The sequence below is a fragment of the Patiria miniata genome, unplaced genomic scaffold (genome assembly GCF_015706575.1).
Source record: "Patiria miniata isolate m_02_andy unplaced genomic scaffold, ASM1570657v1 HiC_scaffold_24, whole genome shotgun sequence".
Classification (NCBI taxonomy): domain Eukaryota; kingdom Metazoa; phylum Echinodermata; class Asteroidea; order Valvatida; family Asterinidae; genus Patiria; species Patiria miniata.
Window position 1 is genome coordinate 1,362,930 of NW_024037063.1, and position 13,261 is coordinate 1,376,190.

Here is a 13,261-nt window from a genome sequence, read left to right on the forward strand (position 1 = left end):
GATTGTACTGGTACTAAATATCCTGTGAAATTATTCTGTTTGGCCTGCTATCATGTAGAAGAAATCAAGAAATGTAGGTGATCTCCAATGTTCAGTCACTTTACTGATTTTTGAGAAATTGAGACAAACACGTTTCGAGATCAAATTGAGACAAAACACGTTGCGTGATCAGAAGATCGTGCAGGCTTTTTCACTGTTTTCTTCAGAAGTGCATGTAATAATATCAACTGAGGTAATATACCGGTAGAGACATCTCTGTTGTTAATTGATCAATAGTTGGATTCTGCTAGATTCAACAAGAGGCCTACATCATCATGTACGTGTACGTATGTAGATAATATTTACAATCCTACACAATTTTAGAGAATACATGTGATTTTTAAAAGGTGAGATTTTGTGTTGCACATGTACTGGTATGACTCAGTCTTGAAATTTGGTGAAATTGCGATTGTTGTAACGGACCCATAAAGCAGGTGGAAAAACCGTCTACCGATGAAAACTGGGGAAATCTGACATGTGTTTTCCATTGCCGAGGAAAAGCGTGCCAACGTTTGACCTTTCACTGTTCAGGTAGGGCCGGAACCAGACTCAATTAGGTTCCAATGCGTATCCCAACAAGTTTCATTTCTCGGTTGGTTTTGGGCCAATGTTTGTGGAAACGCCTGCAACTTAAGATGTACATGGGATCACCTGAAACAATGAAGTTAATTGTCCACTTACAGAAAACGGAATTAGACAACAACTTTAGACAAACAAATTTAGCCATGGACATTACATTCTCAGGGATGAGATTGTCAATTACAAAAAAAAAGTCTGAAAATTGACCTTTCACCGTTTGCAAGTACATGTAAGCCACGCCCCTCAGACAACCATATGGAATTTTGTATGTTAAGTTTTGTTTGTCTCAAATTTTGCGCTTCTGCGTCCATTTGTATCCAATTGGACAATATTCATTGACGCGATTCTACCGCGATTGATTAATTGGATGAAAGGTCTGAAAGATGCACTTCCTTTCTCTCAGATTCAAAAAGTTTGATTTCAGACAAAAGTCTGAAAAAAAATCCCATGCCTGATTTCTAGACCTTCGGGTATGTACATGTATACACAATGTACCCCAATGATAAAAGTACAACAGACACAACTTTTCTCATACCAATTTGGATCACAAGCCTAAACAAAATCCGGTTGAGCGTGATTCATGATAAGTTTCGCTACACATGGCGGGCAAGGGTCACGATTTTGCTTTTAACATGCAACTCTTGTTTGACATTCAGCATGTAAATCTGTCCAGATGTTGATGCGATACCGAAAAACCCAGCGAGCCAAAACTTGTCAAATGAGCTTTTTGCCACTTTTTATTCCTGTCATTATTTACCTAGATATGATTTACATCAAGCACTTGAAACATGTTGAGCATGTTGAAACTGAGACACACATGAGGTACTAGTAGCTATGGCCACACACTAAAATAGTCACATTTAGAGGGATCTGGGTGGTAGATTAATTTATTCTCAATACATCTTTTACATGGGAATCAAGATTCTCCGCATTAATTAAGTGGGAGATTCAAATCTTCTGTATCAGTTAAAAAAAAACAAAAAAACACTCCCATGAACAAAACCGAAGGCTATGTTTTACATTCTTATTACTTGTAGGCCGTGTAATTCGGGCGATTCACAATGCAGTGCACCACCACGAGTTTGCCATGGAGAGTCCATTTTCCAGGTTTATGGTCGACAAAACATGGTCCATTTGAATGAGTGTCAGAAAGACAACTTCCAGAGCTAATAGATTGGAGCATAGCGTTCTGTCGCCTTACAAAAAAAAAAAAAATTGATAAGAACAAAAGAAAAGAGCAAACAAATCCTCGAATCATACGCTTACGAAACTACTGACCGGAAAAAACTAAAAATTTCAAATGTCCCGCACTGCAAATTTGTCGACCATCTCCCACAATGCACTGGGAGAAATGAACTCTCCGTGGCAAACTCTTCGTGGCGCACTGCATTGTGAATCGCCCGAATTGTAAAAACACCCAAACTACAACTTATACAACTATTAAAAAGTGGTTCCAAGTGTAAAACTTACAGGTACTGGTACAAAATACGGGTAGTGCCGGTGTCATATGAAGATCTGACTCCTATAAAAATCGGACTCCTTTTCCCTATTATTGGTTAATCCCTCACACGTGACAGGTCACTCTCCCATTTTATAATGATCCTAAAAATAGCATATTATTGTACTTACGCATACTACCATATTTCATGGAGTCGGATATTCACACTTCACTAGTTCATAGGGGTTTATTTGCCATGTGATTTCTGGATTCATGGAAATAACATTTAGCACCCCCTCCTTCCCCCCCCCCCCCCCCCCAGTTTTTGAAATGGCCCCAGGGTGTGATTGTTTTTAGGAACCACTTGTGGTTGGCAAACCGCACAATCTGTGTACCATGGTCCAGACTGGCACTTCCTGGCCTCAAGTGGGCATAGTATAAATAATCATGGAGGGTTTTTGAAACTTTCTTGAACAAAATCTTAAACCAAAGGTTCATGTACATTTTATCTGTACATGTGTACACATGTACATTTTGTCTGTACATGTACACCACACAGCACACTAATAATAACTTAACATGTTCACAGTATAGAGTTACATACATGTACAAGTACATGTACCAGTACATGTACATGTAGGACAACAGAATAGTTACATGCAGTTGAAAAAGAAAACTGCTTATGAACAATCATGAATCATGGCAAACATCCACATCTGAAACAATTTTGACAACATTACTCCACTTTTCTCATTGAATGAGAGATTCCTTAGTACAAGCTTTTCCCACGGAATGTGAATACAGAATGCCTCTTCCCCTGACTATGTTTCAGATGATTGGACAATGACTGATTGAAGTACCTCAGGCAGAATCACCTTGGGAACATGTATTCATTCTGCTTCTTCATCCAGAACCAGACAACCATTCATGTACAAACTAGTCACATTTTTAAAATTTTTAATCATAAAGTGGATTAAGTTAATGACATAACATGTGTGCAGTGTACATGTACATGAAGCAATACTACATTTACATGAACATGTGTACAATGGAAATTCAAACTGTGTCAAAAAGTGAGAACTTCACTGAAACTAGCAAACCTGAAATTTACACAATGTATACACAAACTTCCTATGTGGCTACTGTGTGGATACATTGTATTAAACTGTAGTATGGTAAAATATGCACACTGTGTTTACTGTATAAATGTATACATTTAGCTACATGTACTTGTGGTTCATTCAGACAGTGTTCAAAGTTCATGATTCAGAGTTCCTGTTTTCACTACCATGATTCTTTTATAAAATTGGAGGTCCATCAAGTTAAACTAGGTACATTAGGTCACTATGCTGCCTCTTACATGTTTTATACAGTACATGTTTACTGACAGAGTTTTCATTAGGGTTACAAAAAGGTCCATGGATGGCTTTTTGATTATTGTTAGCAAGGCAAATCCTCCTTTTCAGAACTGCATGAAAGCCTATTCTCTCTGAAGAGAGTATGGCTGGCCGCTCCTATAACATCTACAGTATGCGTTCACTTTAATCCAACAGTAATAGTAGGCCTACTGGTACTACATCTTGTGCTTTGAGCCAATGCATGCAAAGTTATTCAGAATAAACATACTTTTTTTGCTAGGGTTACTGTGTGCGAGGGTGCTCAATGCAAAATGTAAACATTGGTGACACTGAATAAATATGGACAGTAAACGGCAATTAAATGTCTTCATTCTGTCACTGTTTGACAGCTAAAACTTTGTTCACTGTCCCTAAAATTCACAGCATATAACTTAACCCTTACTCTCTGAGGGTAGTTTACTGCATGTCAGTTGGTTATGCCAATGCCCTCCAGCTGCAGTATATTGGCAGATAAACTATCTTGACAGTGAAGGCTCCAATTGGCAGGAGTTGGAGGCCCTGGAGGGTGCCTGATACTGACCAGCTGGGGGCACTCACTTTGTTATCAGAGGACTCTCATTGTTCTCTGTGGCATGTATTGGAGTGCCTGTCACGTTACCCTTGAAATGACATGGCAGATATTGGAGGGCCATGCAAAAAACATAGGAGATTTTCTTGAGGCACATATTGGCATGCGTTGGAGGGTCAAGTAGGGTAAGGGTTAAGGAATGCGTGTGTGCTTTCAGATGCTCGAAGCAAACACAAGCCTAATTTTGCTAACGTTCTAAGCACACACAACTTTGTGCACATGTGTACATTGTGCATTCCTCAAAAGATCAGACTCAGTGTGGTTTTTAGTTTCCAGAGGATTTTCGCTTGGTTGCAGTTTGTACATGGGCTGGCTGTAGATATTGGCATTTTTTTTTACCCAGGTGCTGGGTTCTTGCTAGCGTGAAACAGGTTCCCGAAATCTTTCCTACCAGGTCCAGCATGGAGATTTTGGACATATACGTTTACATTCAGTGCAGTGCTCCATTTTTCTTCTGAAGTTGGCAGTCATGTTTGGGATCTGCGTGCCATCAACACAGCTTCAGCCCAAGTGCAGAACCTGCCCAAGTGGTATTGTCATCACCCCCAGCGTTATCAGGTGTTCCACTCATCACTGAAAATACCAGGAAGCTTTGGGATTACCTGGGTGCTCTCAGGAAGGTTACCAGGGCAAACTGGCCTCGGTGGCCTATTTTTACATCCATGTTACTATTGCCCCGAATATAGCAACTTTTGGCACAGCTTATACAGTACAGGATGTCTGTTTGATCGAATGTGCATGTCATAGGGATGGTACTGTCGATTTAAAAAAAAGGTTGAAAATTGGAAAGAAAGGCTGAAAGATGCATTTCTTCCTACGACATTTACTGAGATGGTCTTTCTCTCAGATAAAAAAAAGTCTGATTTCAGACTAAAGTCCGAAAAATCTCATGCCTAAATTGTCATGAAAGGAATTTAACCCCAAAATTAAATATGCCTCAAATGAAATTCATTAACAAATAATTCATAACAAAACATGGGGTTAAAACGAGATATTTGATTATCATTTCATTTTTCTCTTTTTTTTTTAAACTCCTGTTAAGCTATTGGTTTACACACACAGAGCAAAAAGCCAAGCGCAACTTTATCAACGCAAAACACTGGTTCATTTCATGACCTTCAAACTCATTGGCTTTCCCTTAAAAAAAAAAACAAGTTCATTGAGTTGTTTCTTTAAATACCTGAAGCAAGAGAAACAGTGTTTTGAAACTTGTTGGGCAACAAACAGTTGAAGGAGTGTTAGGACAAAAAGTTCAGACACCCGAACCCTTTTTAAAGTGAGCATTCCAGCTGAAACCATGAGTTTGAATATGAAAAAAGAAAATTCGGAAATGGATGGTTTGCTCCAAAGTGCAATAATTGTACCCAGGTGGGGTTGGGAGTAGTGTGTACATTGTTACCTGTTCTGTTGCAATGATGCGCAAATAACTTTGCCCTATGCTTATAGAATTCAGGAATGCAGATATTCAATTAAATGACAAGTCAGCCCTGACTATCCAGGGTTGATGTTTCCATGAATCATGAAATAGACAGTCAACAGTCAATTGTCAAAACAGAGAACACTTTGTACCTAGAATGCTGTGAAGACCACTGAAGACAAACTGTGAAGGTTGCACTTTTTACTGTTTCAGCCATTGGGTGTTCTACTACACATTTTCTTCTTTTCAGAAATAAAGGAAAGTTTCGTTTCTAAGAACGTAACATAAAATGTATTTGAAATTGAAAATTTATCAGCAACTTCCATGTAGTATAGTACCAACCGTACATATGGAACAAATCTAAAAAATAATGAGAGGCAATTTCGTCAGATACTTCCACGGCTCTCTTTAATCTATCAGAGTCATTTTTGACAAGTGATGGAAGTTTATAATTTGGTGTGTGGCAGTATCAAGAAATTAAATAAAATCAACATCAGCCAGTTCATATGTTTTAAAATAATTCAAAGAAACAGAGGTTACAGCTGGGAAATTACCTAAATTTGACATTTGAAACTGCACATGAGAGTTTCTCAAGTACGTAATTTTCACTTTATCAAAACACAATTTCTTAAAATAAAATTAAGTTAAAAAACAACAACAAGGAAAACAAAAAGATTTTCAGGAAAGCTACCTTGCCTAAGAAATATCAAAACACAACTAAAGAAAAAAAACTCCCAAGGATTTAAGATCTTCAGGGAAAGCTAGCTTGCCTAAACCTAGCTTTCCAAAAAAAACTTGGTAAATGATAAATTCGATCAGGACAATTTCGACAAGTGTGTTTTGATGGCGTCTGCAATCAGTGATTCCATTTATAAATCTTGGCTGGCACTTCAGCATTCAAGCCTGAAGATAAACTGCCCCTACTTGAGAAAGTTTAAACTTTCTTATCTGGGCCTAGTCTGCCCTGCTTCATCATGCAACTTCCAAGTTCAAGACCTCCTGTAAACACGGCACTTAGGTCCGTCTTTATTTATGGCTCTAGACGACCTACAATCCCTGAAGGGAATAGACCTGAAAGATCCGAGATGTACATTTATAGCTTGAGAAAATATTAAGAATCCTGTGATAAATAAAAAATTCTCTTTTACGGAAAAAATAAGGATATGATTTTGATACATGTAGTGCATATCATGCAGGTCACATGCTTTTTTAAAGAATGTAGTTGAACTGAAATGCATGAGTCTCATTCTCATCTTTATTCATATCCTCTTTGCAATTTTTCCTCGACCAGTCCTTTTCAGTCTAAAACACGTACATATCTCTGCATATCAAAACTCCAACTTCCAATCCACGAATTAGAATTTACACCCACGAATATACATCTTTCTACATACCTTGGACACTTGCTGCACACCACAGTATGGAAACACAGAGGAGAATCCACCTTGCGCAGCAGCAAGTTCTTGTCAAATTAGTTTCCGTCATTCTCAGATTGTCATCAGGACAACTCCCTTGTCATGCTTGTCATCACACGCGACAGACAGTCACAAACATGCTGAGAATATAATCCTCTGTGAATGCTACACAGACAAATGATGACTTCTTCTGCAGTATATTCCAATTCCAAAAGGAGAAGAATAAAGTGTTAAATAAAGTTTCCACACTTCTGCCAGTCTGGCTATGTTCTGGTGTCGTGTTGATGTTCTTGTTGCCAAATCCTAGTATTTTCCAGATTGTTGGCCCGGTTTTGCCAACACAACTTTGATGTAACAATTCAACATGTTCAACTTGCATTCATCTAACACGCACATTTCCTGCAGTTGTTACAAATTTACAGACGAATTTCTGTTGAATGAAACCCACCACCAGAAGACCCAAACGGCAGAATGTTTATTGCTCTTCAAAACCACAGCAGTTCCTACTACAAGAGAACAGCGTTACCGACCGTCTCGAGGTTGCACGCAGTAGGGCGAGAAACTCCGGTCAGCCCGCGCGGTGAACCCTCCGGACTGCACTGCACTGCAGCAGCGGCAACAGAGCACCCCAGACTCAACAAAAATCCTGGGAAGTTTTGACGATTATCTCGGCTCCAAACGCCACTGCCGGACACTGTCAGCTGTTCAAAAACACACACCAACAATCCACAGGGTCTGAAGAGTAAACTGGCACACTTCTAAGACCAAGTTCGTTGGGGAAAACACCCGGTCACCGAAGAAACAATTTTGGTGGAATTCCGACGGTGCGACCGCTGTGCTTCCGTGGCCGTGTGAGACTGCACTGTGTATTTTCTCTAGTACAGTTGGTGTACCAAGTAGGCCCCCTATCGTTCGTTTGTGCAGGAACATAGGTAATCCTTTGTGTACCTAAAAACCTTTTCGCTACGCCTCAGTGCACACACGTACACGGGGACAGCAATAGACAATCCTTTGAATGATCAGACGAGCCCCAAAATAGAGAGAAAGATTATGTAGATTAAATAAGCCGCTTTAACCGCACAGCGGAAGTGGACCAGTCACCCGTGACATTTCGCTTTAAAAAGCACGAAACAAACTTTAAAAGTTTTGCTTGCTGGGATCGGTCAGGCGCCCACTTAAAAATTGATGGCCCGGTTGATAGCGCCCTCTGTTGACAAATTATTAATAATTTCGTGTACGGACAAACTGAAACGAGCGATGGCAAAATGGAAACAATTTGGATTTCTAATACCATCTTTTTACTTCCAAACTCAAAACAGAAAGGGTTTGAATAAGCGACAAAAACCCACCACAATCGTTACTACAGTGAAACAAAATTGTGTTTCTGGGGAGCGATCAGTATTTTAATTCGAAACAATATTAACAAGAAGAAAAACACACAAAGATATCAGCCCCCAGAAATAGATAACGCCCTAAAACAAATGTTCGAATGGAAATGCTCATTAAATTGTGCTCCATTTTTCCAGTAGTAAAGCAAACCAAATTTTTAGAATATTTATGCTACTGATTTTTTTCTTTAATGTGTGTTTCAGAATTTGAAATATACATTAAAGAAGATATCACATTAAGAAGTGGCGTGTTCGCGTGTACTTTCTTCTCAATTTTGTGCCAAAAAATCTAACATATCGACTTTTTAAATCATATTTCTTAGTTGAGTTTATAACTTCAAATTATCATTTTCTTGTCTTAAAATTGTGTCTGTGTCTCTGTGTACGTCATATAATTCATGTTATTCTGTAGTATAGTTTGAGGTACAAAAGCAATACGCTTCAAATTAAACCTAAAAATCCATTTTACATGTACATATATCATTTGGATCTTGTTGAATATCTGCTTAGTGCATGTACTTAACATTATCTCGATAATAGTATTGTACATTATTATGACAGCATTGAAACGAAGTTGTTCGTAATGAGTGGACACTTTAGTAGACTGTTCATTTGAGCGATTGTAGATAACTATCCCCCGTTGGGTCCGTCCACTTCCAGCCGGCCAGCTGCCTGACGGCGTCGTTGGCCTGGTACCGGAGATGCGGATTCTCCGTCTCCGCCACCTCCTGGATCAGTTGGGCCAGGTCTTCCCCCTTCTGCATCGGGCCGGTCTCGGCCGACTTGGCCGCCATGCCGTTCATCATGCTCACGTACATGGGCTTGAGGACCTCGCCGAAGTCCTTGGCTTGCTCGTCGAAGGAGACTTTGTAGAAGTTGGCGATGAGGTCGGTGGCCACGCCGCTGGGTTGGACCAAGATCACCCTGAGGAAAAAAATATATATTTGGACGAAATTGAAGTTTCACGAAGTAGCATTATAAGCCGCAATTCGCAAACAGGATCATTTGCTTTTCGCACATTTTCGTTTCCAATAATGACATCACCAAAAGTCTAAAGAAAAACGTTCAAAACACAACCTGTTGACGTTTCAGCTCAGTAGATATTACACTTTTTGAGAAAACTAGTGAAAGCCATGCATAGCCTTTTGATCGTGAACCACGATTTCGTCGATAGCACTCTTATTCCAAAAATCAATCATTGTAAATCACCTACATCATTTTTTTCTTGATTTCTTCTAAAATGACAGCCGGCCAGAGGGAATCATTTCACTGGGTGTTTAGTATCAGTACGAGTAAGCTTTTTGACAATGATTCGATAGGTTATACTTTTAGGATAAATGCAAATGATCCGCCCTTCAAAATGGATACATTTTCAGTACGTGAATTTGATCAGCAATATTTTGCAAATCTGCTCATTGAAATTGGGTCCTGTACCTTATGTTGAATGCATCTCGTAGTACCGGTGCTATCGACTCCGTATAGCCCTCCAGGGCGAACTTAGAGGCCGAGTAAATGCTGAAGAAGGGCATAGCTGTTTTGGACAAATAGAGAGTAAACGGCGATCAACCAAAAAAAATGAGTACTTTTTTTCGACAGGGTGGAAAATTCGACAAACGAGGATCGGGTGGGTGGGGGATGAACAGGGAAGTGATAAACTCACGGAAGATGTTCATGATACAAACGTACGCAGTTAATGGGCTCACCGTGACATGTACACCCTTTTAGGACTGTTTCCGCAAACCATTTACTATTGGTAGCTTTGCATTTCGAAATTGTCCCTTTTCCTCGTGAAGCTGCTTCCGAAACGTCACCATTGCTACGGCACTAGGTTGGGTAGGGTTGTGTTGGGTTGGCTAGGGTTGGGTACCGGTTCAGTTGGGTTGGGTTGGGTAATCACGGGGTCGGATTGGGTTGGGTTGGGTTGGGTTGAATTTGTTTGGGCTGGGTTGGGTTGGGTTAAGTTGCGTGAGTTTGTTTTGGTTGTGTTGTGTTGAGTTGGGTTGGGTTGGGTTGCCATGGGTTGGGTACCGATTGGGTTGAGTTGAGTAATCACGGAGTTGGGTCCCAGTAGTTGATAGAGTTGGGCTGAATTTTAGGGTTGGGTTGGGTTGAGTTTGTTTGGGTTTGGTTGGGTGTGAGAGTTTGTTTGGGTTGGGTTGAGTTGCCGGGTTGGGTTGGGTTGGGTTGGGTTGGGTACCGGTTGGGTTGGGTAATCACGGGGTTGGGTCCCAGTAGTTGATAGAGTTGGGCTGAATTTTAGATTGAAATGGGATGGATTAGAAAAGGTTGAGTGTGGTTTTCGTTACCATTTATTCCGGCATTGCTGCTGATGTTGATGATTCTACCGGAGCGATGCTCCTGCATCGTGGGCAGTACGGCCCGCGTGAGACGGACCGCGCCCCAGAAATTGGTGTCCATCATCTCCTGACACCACTCCAGTGACTTGTGAGTGATGCCGTCCAAACCATACGAACCAGCATTGTTGACTGCAGACCAACAAAATAATTATAATGAAGTTTCTTTAAACACTGATTTCCTTCGGGAGTAACGTCGAAATTCAATGAATCCAGGCAGGAACACAAATCTCCTGGAATCCTATACCCATGGTTCCCCTTTTGAAAAATACGTTTGACATAAGTTTTTTAGCTAGATTTTAATGACAGCTTCGTGAGCTAAAACGAGTTTTCCCGTCCTTTGTACGGACGGATAAAGGAGTTTTAGGAAAGAGACGGGACCCCTTCTGAGTGCTTCCGACAATGGGGGTAAATAATAGACCTTATTTTATCTAGGGTAAGCACTGCCACCACTGCCACGGTCACACGAAGGACGTCGTCCAGCTCATGCATATTCAATGATATTTTGATAGCCTATTGGTAGTTCTCGAACAGAGCTTCCTCAATATTAATTTTTAAGCCACTGGGAATCGGATGAGTGACGAGCTCGTCACAATGCCGGTTTCTGAAACAATGCCTCGGGAGATCTTCAATTTTCTTAAAATTCTCTTTACAAATATGTTATAGGGGTAGGCCTAAAAATATTATCTATTACCTAGTATATCAATCTTTCCGTCTTCGCGCACGATGTCGCCCACGAGCGCTTTGATGGTGTCATCTTTGGTGACGTCCAGCGGCCGCACGAACAGCGTTTTGTCCAGTGCGTCTCCCGCTGCTGTCTCTAGCCGTTCTTTCTTACCAAGGTTTCTCATAGTCGCGTAAACCTTGAAATATGAACCAAAAGGACAAAGAAAATAATACCGGAAATATGTAATTTTAACCCTTCTCTGATTTATCTGTTTTGGGGTGTGTTTTTTTCATTCGGTTGAGTTAATGAAAAGGCACCATGCACGGATGACTAGTTAAAGCACGCCTGCATTTCTAAGCTCGCGGGATTTTTTTCGGGAGGGGGGTATAATCTGAAAACTATAACCGAAATTTCGAAGCGGAATTGCCTTTTCGGTGGAAATAATTTTAAGAATGAAAACTTTGCATGGCGAGGATAACAGCAAGGTGGGTTTATAATTTTGTCATTATTTGGCTTACTTATATAGAACAACTGACCTAACCAAAACAACAACGTGAACGACAAGCGGCCAAAAACCGGCAAAGTTGGCCTAATAGATTCTGATCACAGTTAACAAAAAAAAACACCATGAACTTTGCTCATAAACTTTGACATGATAGGCTACAATACAATTGCCCTACTGCTTGATCTGTTCAAGTTATATATGCCTATTTGTGTTGATTTTATCGGCGCGGTGGGGATCGACAAGCCTACGGGGCCACGTATAGAGGTGCTCCTGAAATAAGTTCATTGAAATTTCAACATGAAAGGAAACGAAACTGCAGTTGCTCTGTGCGTTACAATGCCTGTCGCCATTGGCGAACAACTCCATTGGGATTTCAAATCGAAGTGGCCAAGTTGAAGGCAATTGTTTTAATTTTGAGGAAACGTGACATTCACACCACACAGAGTTATATCTTATAGTTCATCGCGCCGCATTGATCCATTAAAGCAATTAAGAAAGGGGCGGGGCTCCGAAAGGTGAATGGTCGAACTCCTCCTCCTCCTTAACGACACACGTGACCAAACACCTTGTACATGATCAGACAAACACCCAGTGAGTTTCAGAGTTCTAATTGCCCTCTCAGAGAAAGGGGCATGGCTGTCCTGAAAAAAACATGAATGTGCCCCATGCAGAATCAAACAGTCAGGCTGAACTTGTTGGAAGTTCGTAGACGCGCAGTGAAAAAGGGGAAATACTAACTATAGGCAAATAGTTGTGGTAAACCCACCTTGTATCTCTGTTCGGGGTCCTTAGCCAAACGAACGGCAGTTGCCAGCCCGATTCCTGACGAGCAACCGGTGATCAGAACGATGCTTTGAGCCATGATGTTTCCCTCCACAAATTTGGCTGGTACATTCAACTTACAGTCACTCACAAAATTACTATTCACTCTCCGTTGACAACTGTAAGAGCTCGTAGAATTATGGTTTTCAAATCAGATTCGACAGAGTCACTTCGACAACTTTTATGGCAGCGATACAAACAGTTATAATGTTCACCCAACTCGAATGGGAGTAGCTAGGTCTATTTTAGACTCTGCAAATATGTTGACTGACAAAAATAAGGAAATATGTTATCGCCTGCGCTGCGGGTCCAAAATTCATGCATGATGATCTTTATCGCCTTGACCTCCGACGTTGGGTCAGCAATAGTATAAACCGCCACTTGCCGCTTTTCAATCAGTTGTCGGTTTCGACGGATAGGAAACACACTGCATTTGTATCCCCTCCGGTGGCATTCAATGGATTTACTCCCGTCCCTCGTATGTGCAAATAAACCTGGCTGGCGATGAAAGCTTTTCCTTACGCTTTTAGTTCAGGCTTTCAAATTTTGAATATATTTTGGCTATTTTTTTGGGGGGGGGGGGGAAACCAGATTCCCGTGGTTTTATATTTTATTATGTGTAATATAGAATAGGATTTGCCTGTCACATGA

At 40.7% G+C, this 13,261-nt stretch overlaps 1 protein-coding gene across 1 annotated transcript; it reads right to left on the reverse strand.

Moving 5' to 3' along the window:
- Positions 1-8,259: 8,259 nt before the first annotated feature.
- On the reverse strand, positions 8,260-13,000 carry LOC119731595 (retinol dehydrogenase 8-like). The gene is made up of 5 exons (XM_038204789.1): positions 12,555-13,000; positions 11,311-11,479; positions 10,569-10,748; positions 9,697-9,793; positions 8,260-9,186 (listed from the first exon to the last, which is right to left on the reverse strand). Exons 1-5 carry the CDS (start codon positions 12,648-12,650, stop codon positions 8,871-8,873), a joined length of 858 nt encoding a protein of 285 aa, XP_038060717.1. The 5' UTR covers positions 12,651-13,000; the 3' UTR covers positions 8,260-8,870.
- Positions 13,001-13,261: the final 261 nt, after the last annotated feature.

Excerpts from the sequence above, each read along its gene's own strand:
- LOC119731595 (XM_038204789.1), bottom strand. The coding sequence starts at position 12,650 with ATGGCTCAAAGCATCGTTCTGATCACCGGTTGCTCGTCAGGAATCGGG. Across the intron at positions 11,480-12,554 it reads ACCCCGAACAGAGATACAAG|GTTTACGCGACTATGAGAAA; the intron begins GTGGGTTTACCA and ends TCATATTTCAAG. Across the intron at positions 9,794-10,568 it reads CAGCAATGCCGGAATAAATG|CTATGCCCTTCTTCAGCATT; the intron begins GTAACGAAAACC and ends TGTCCAAAACAG.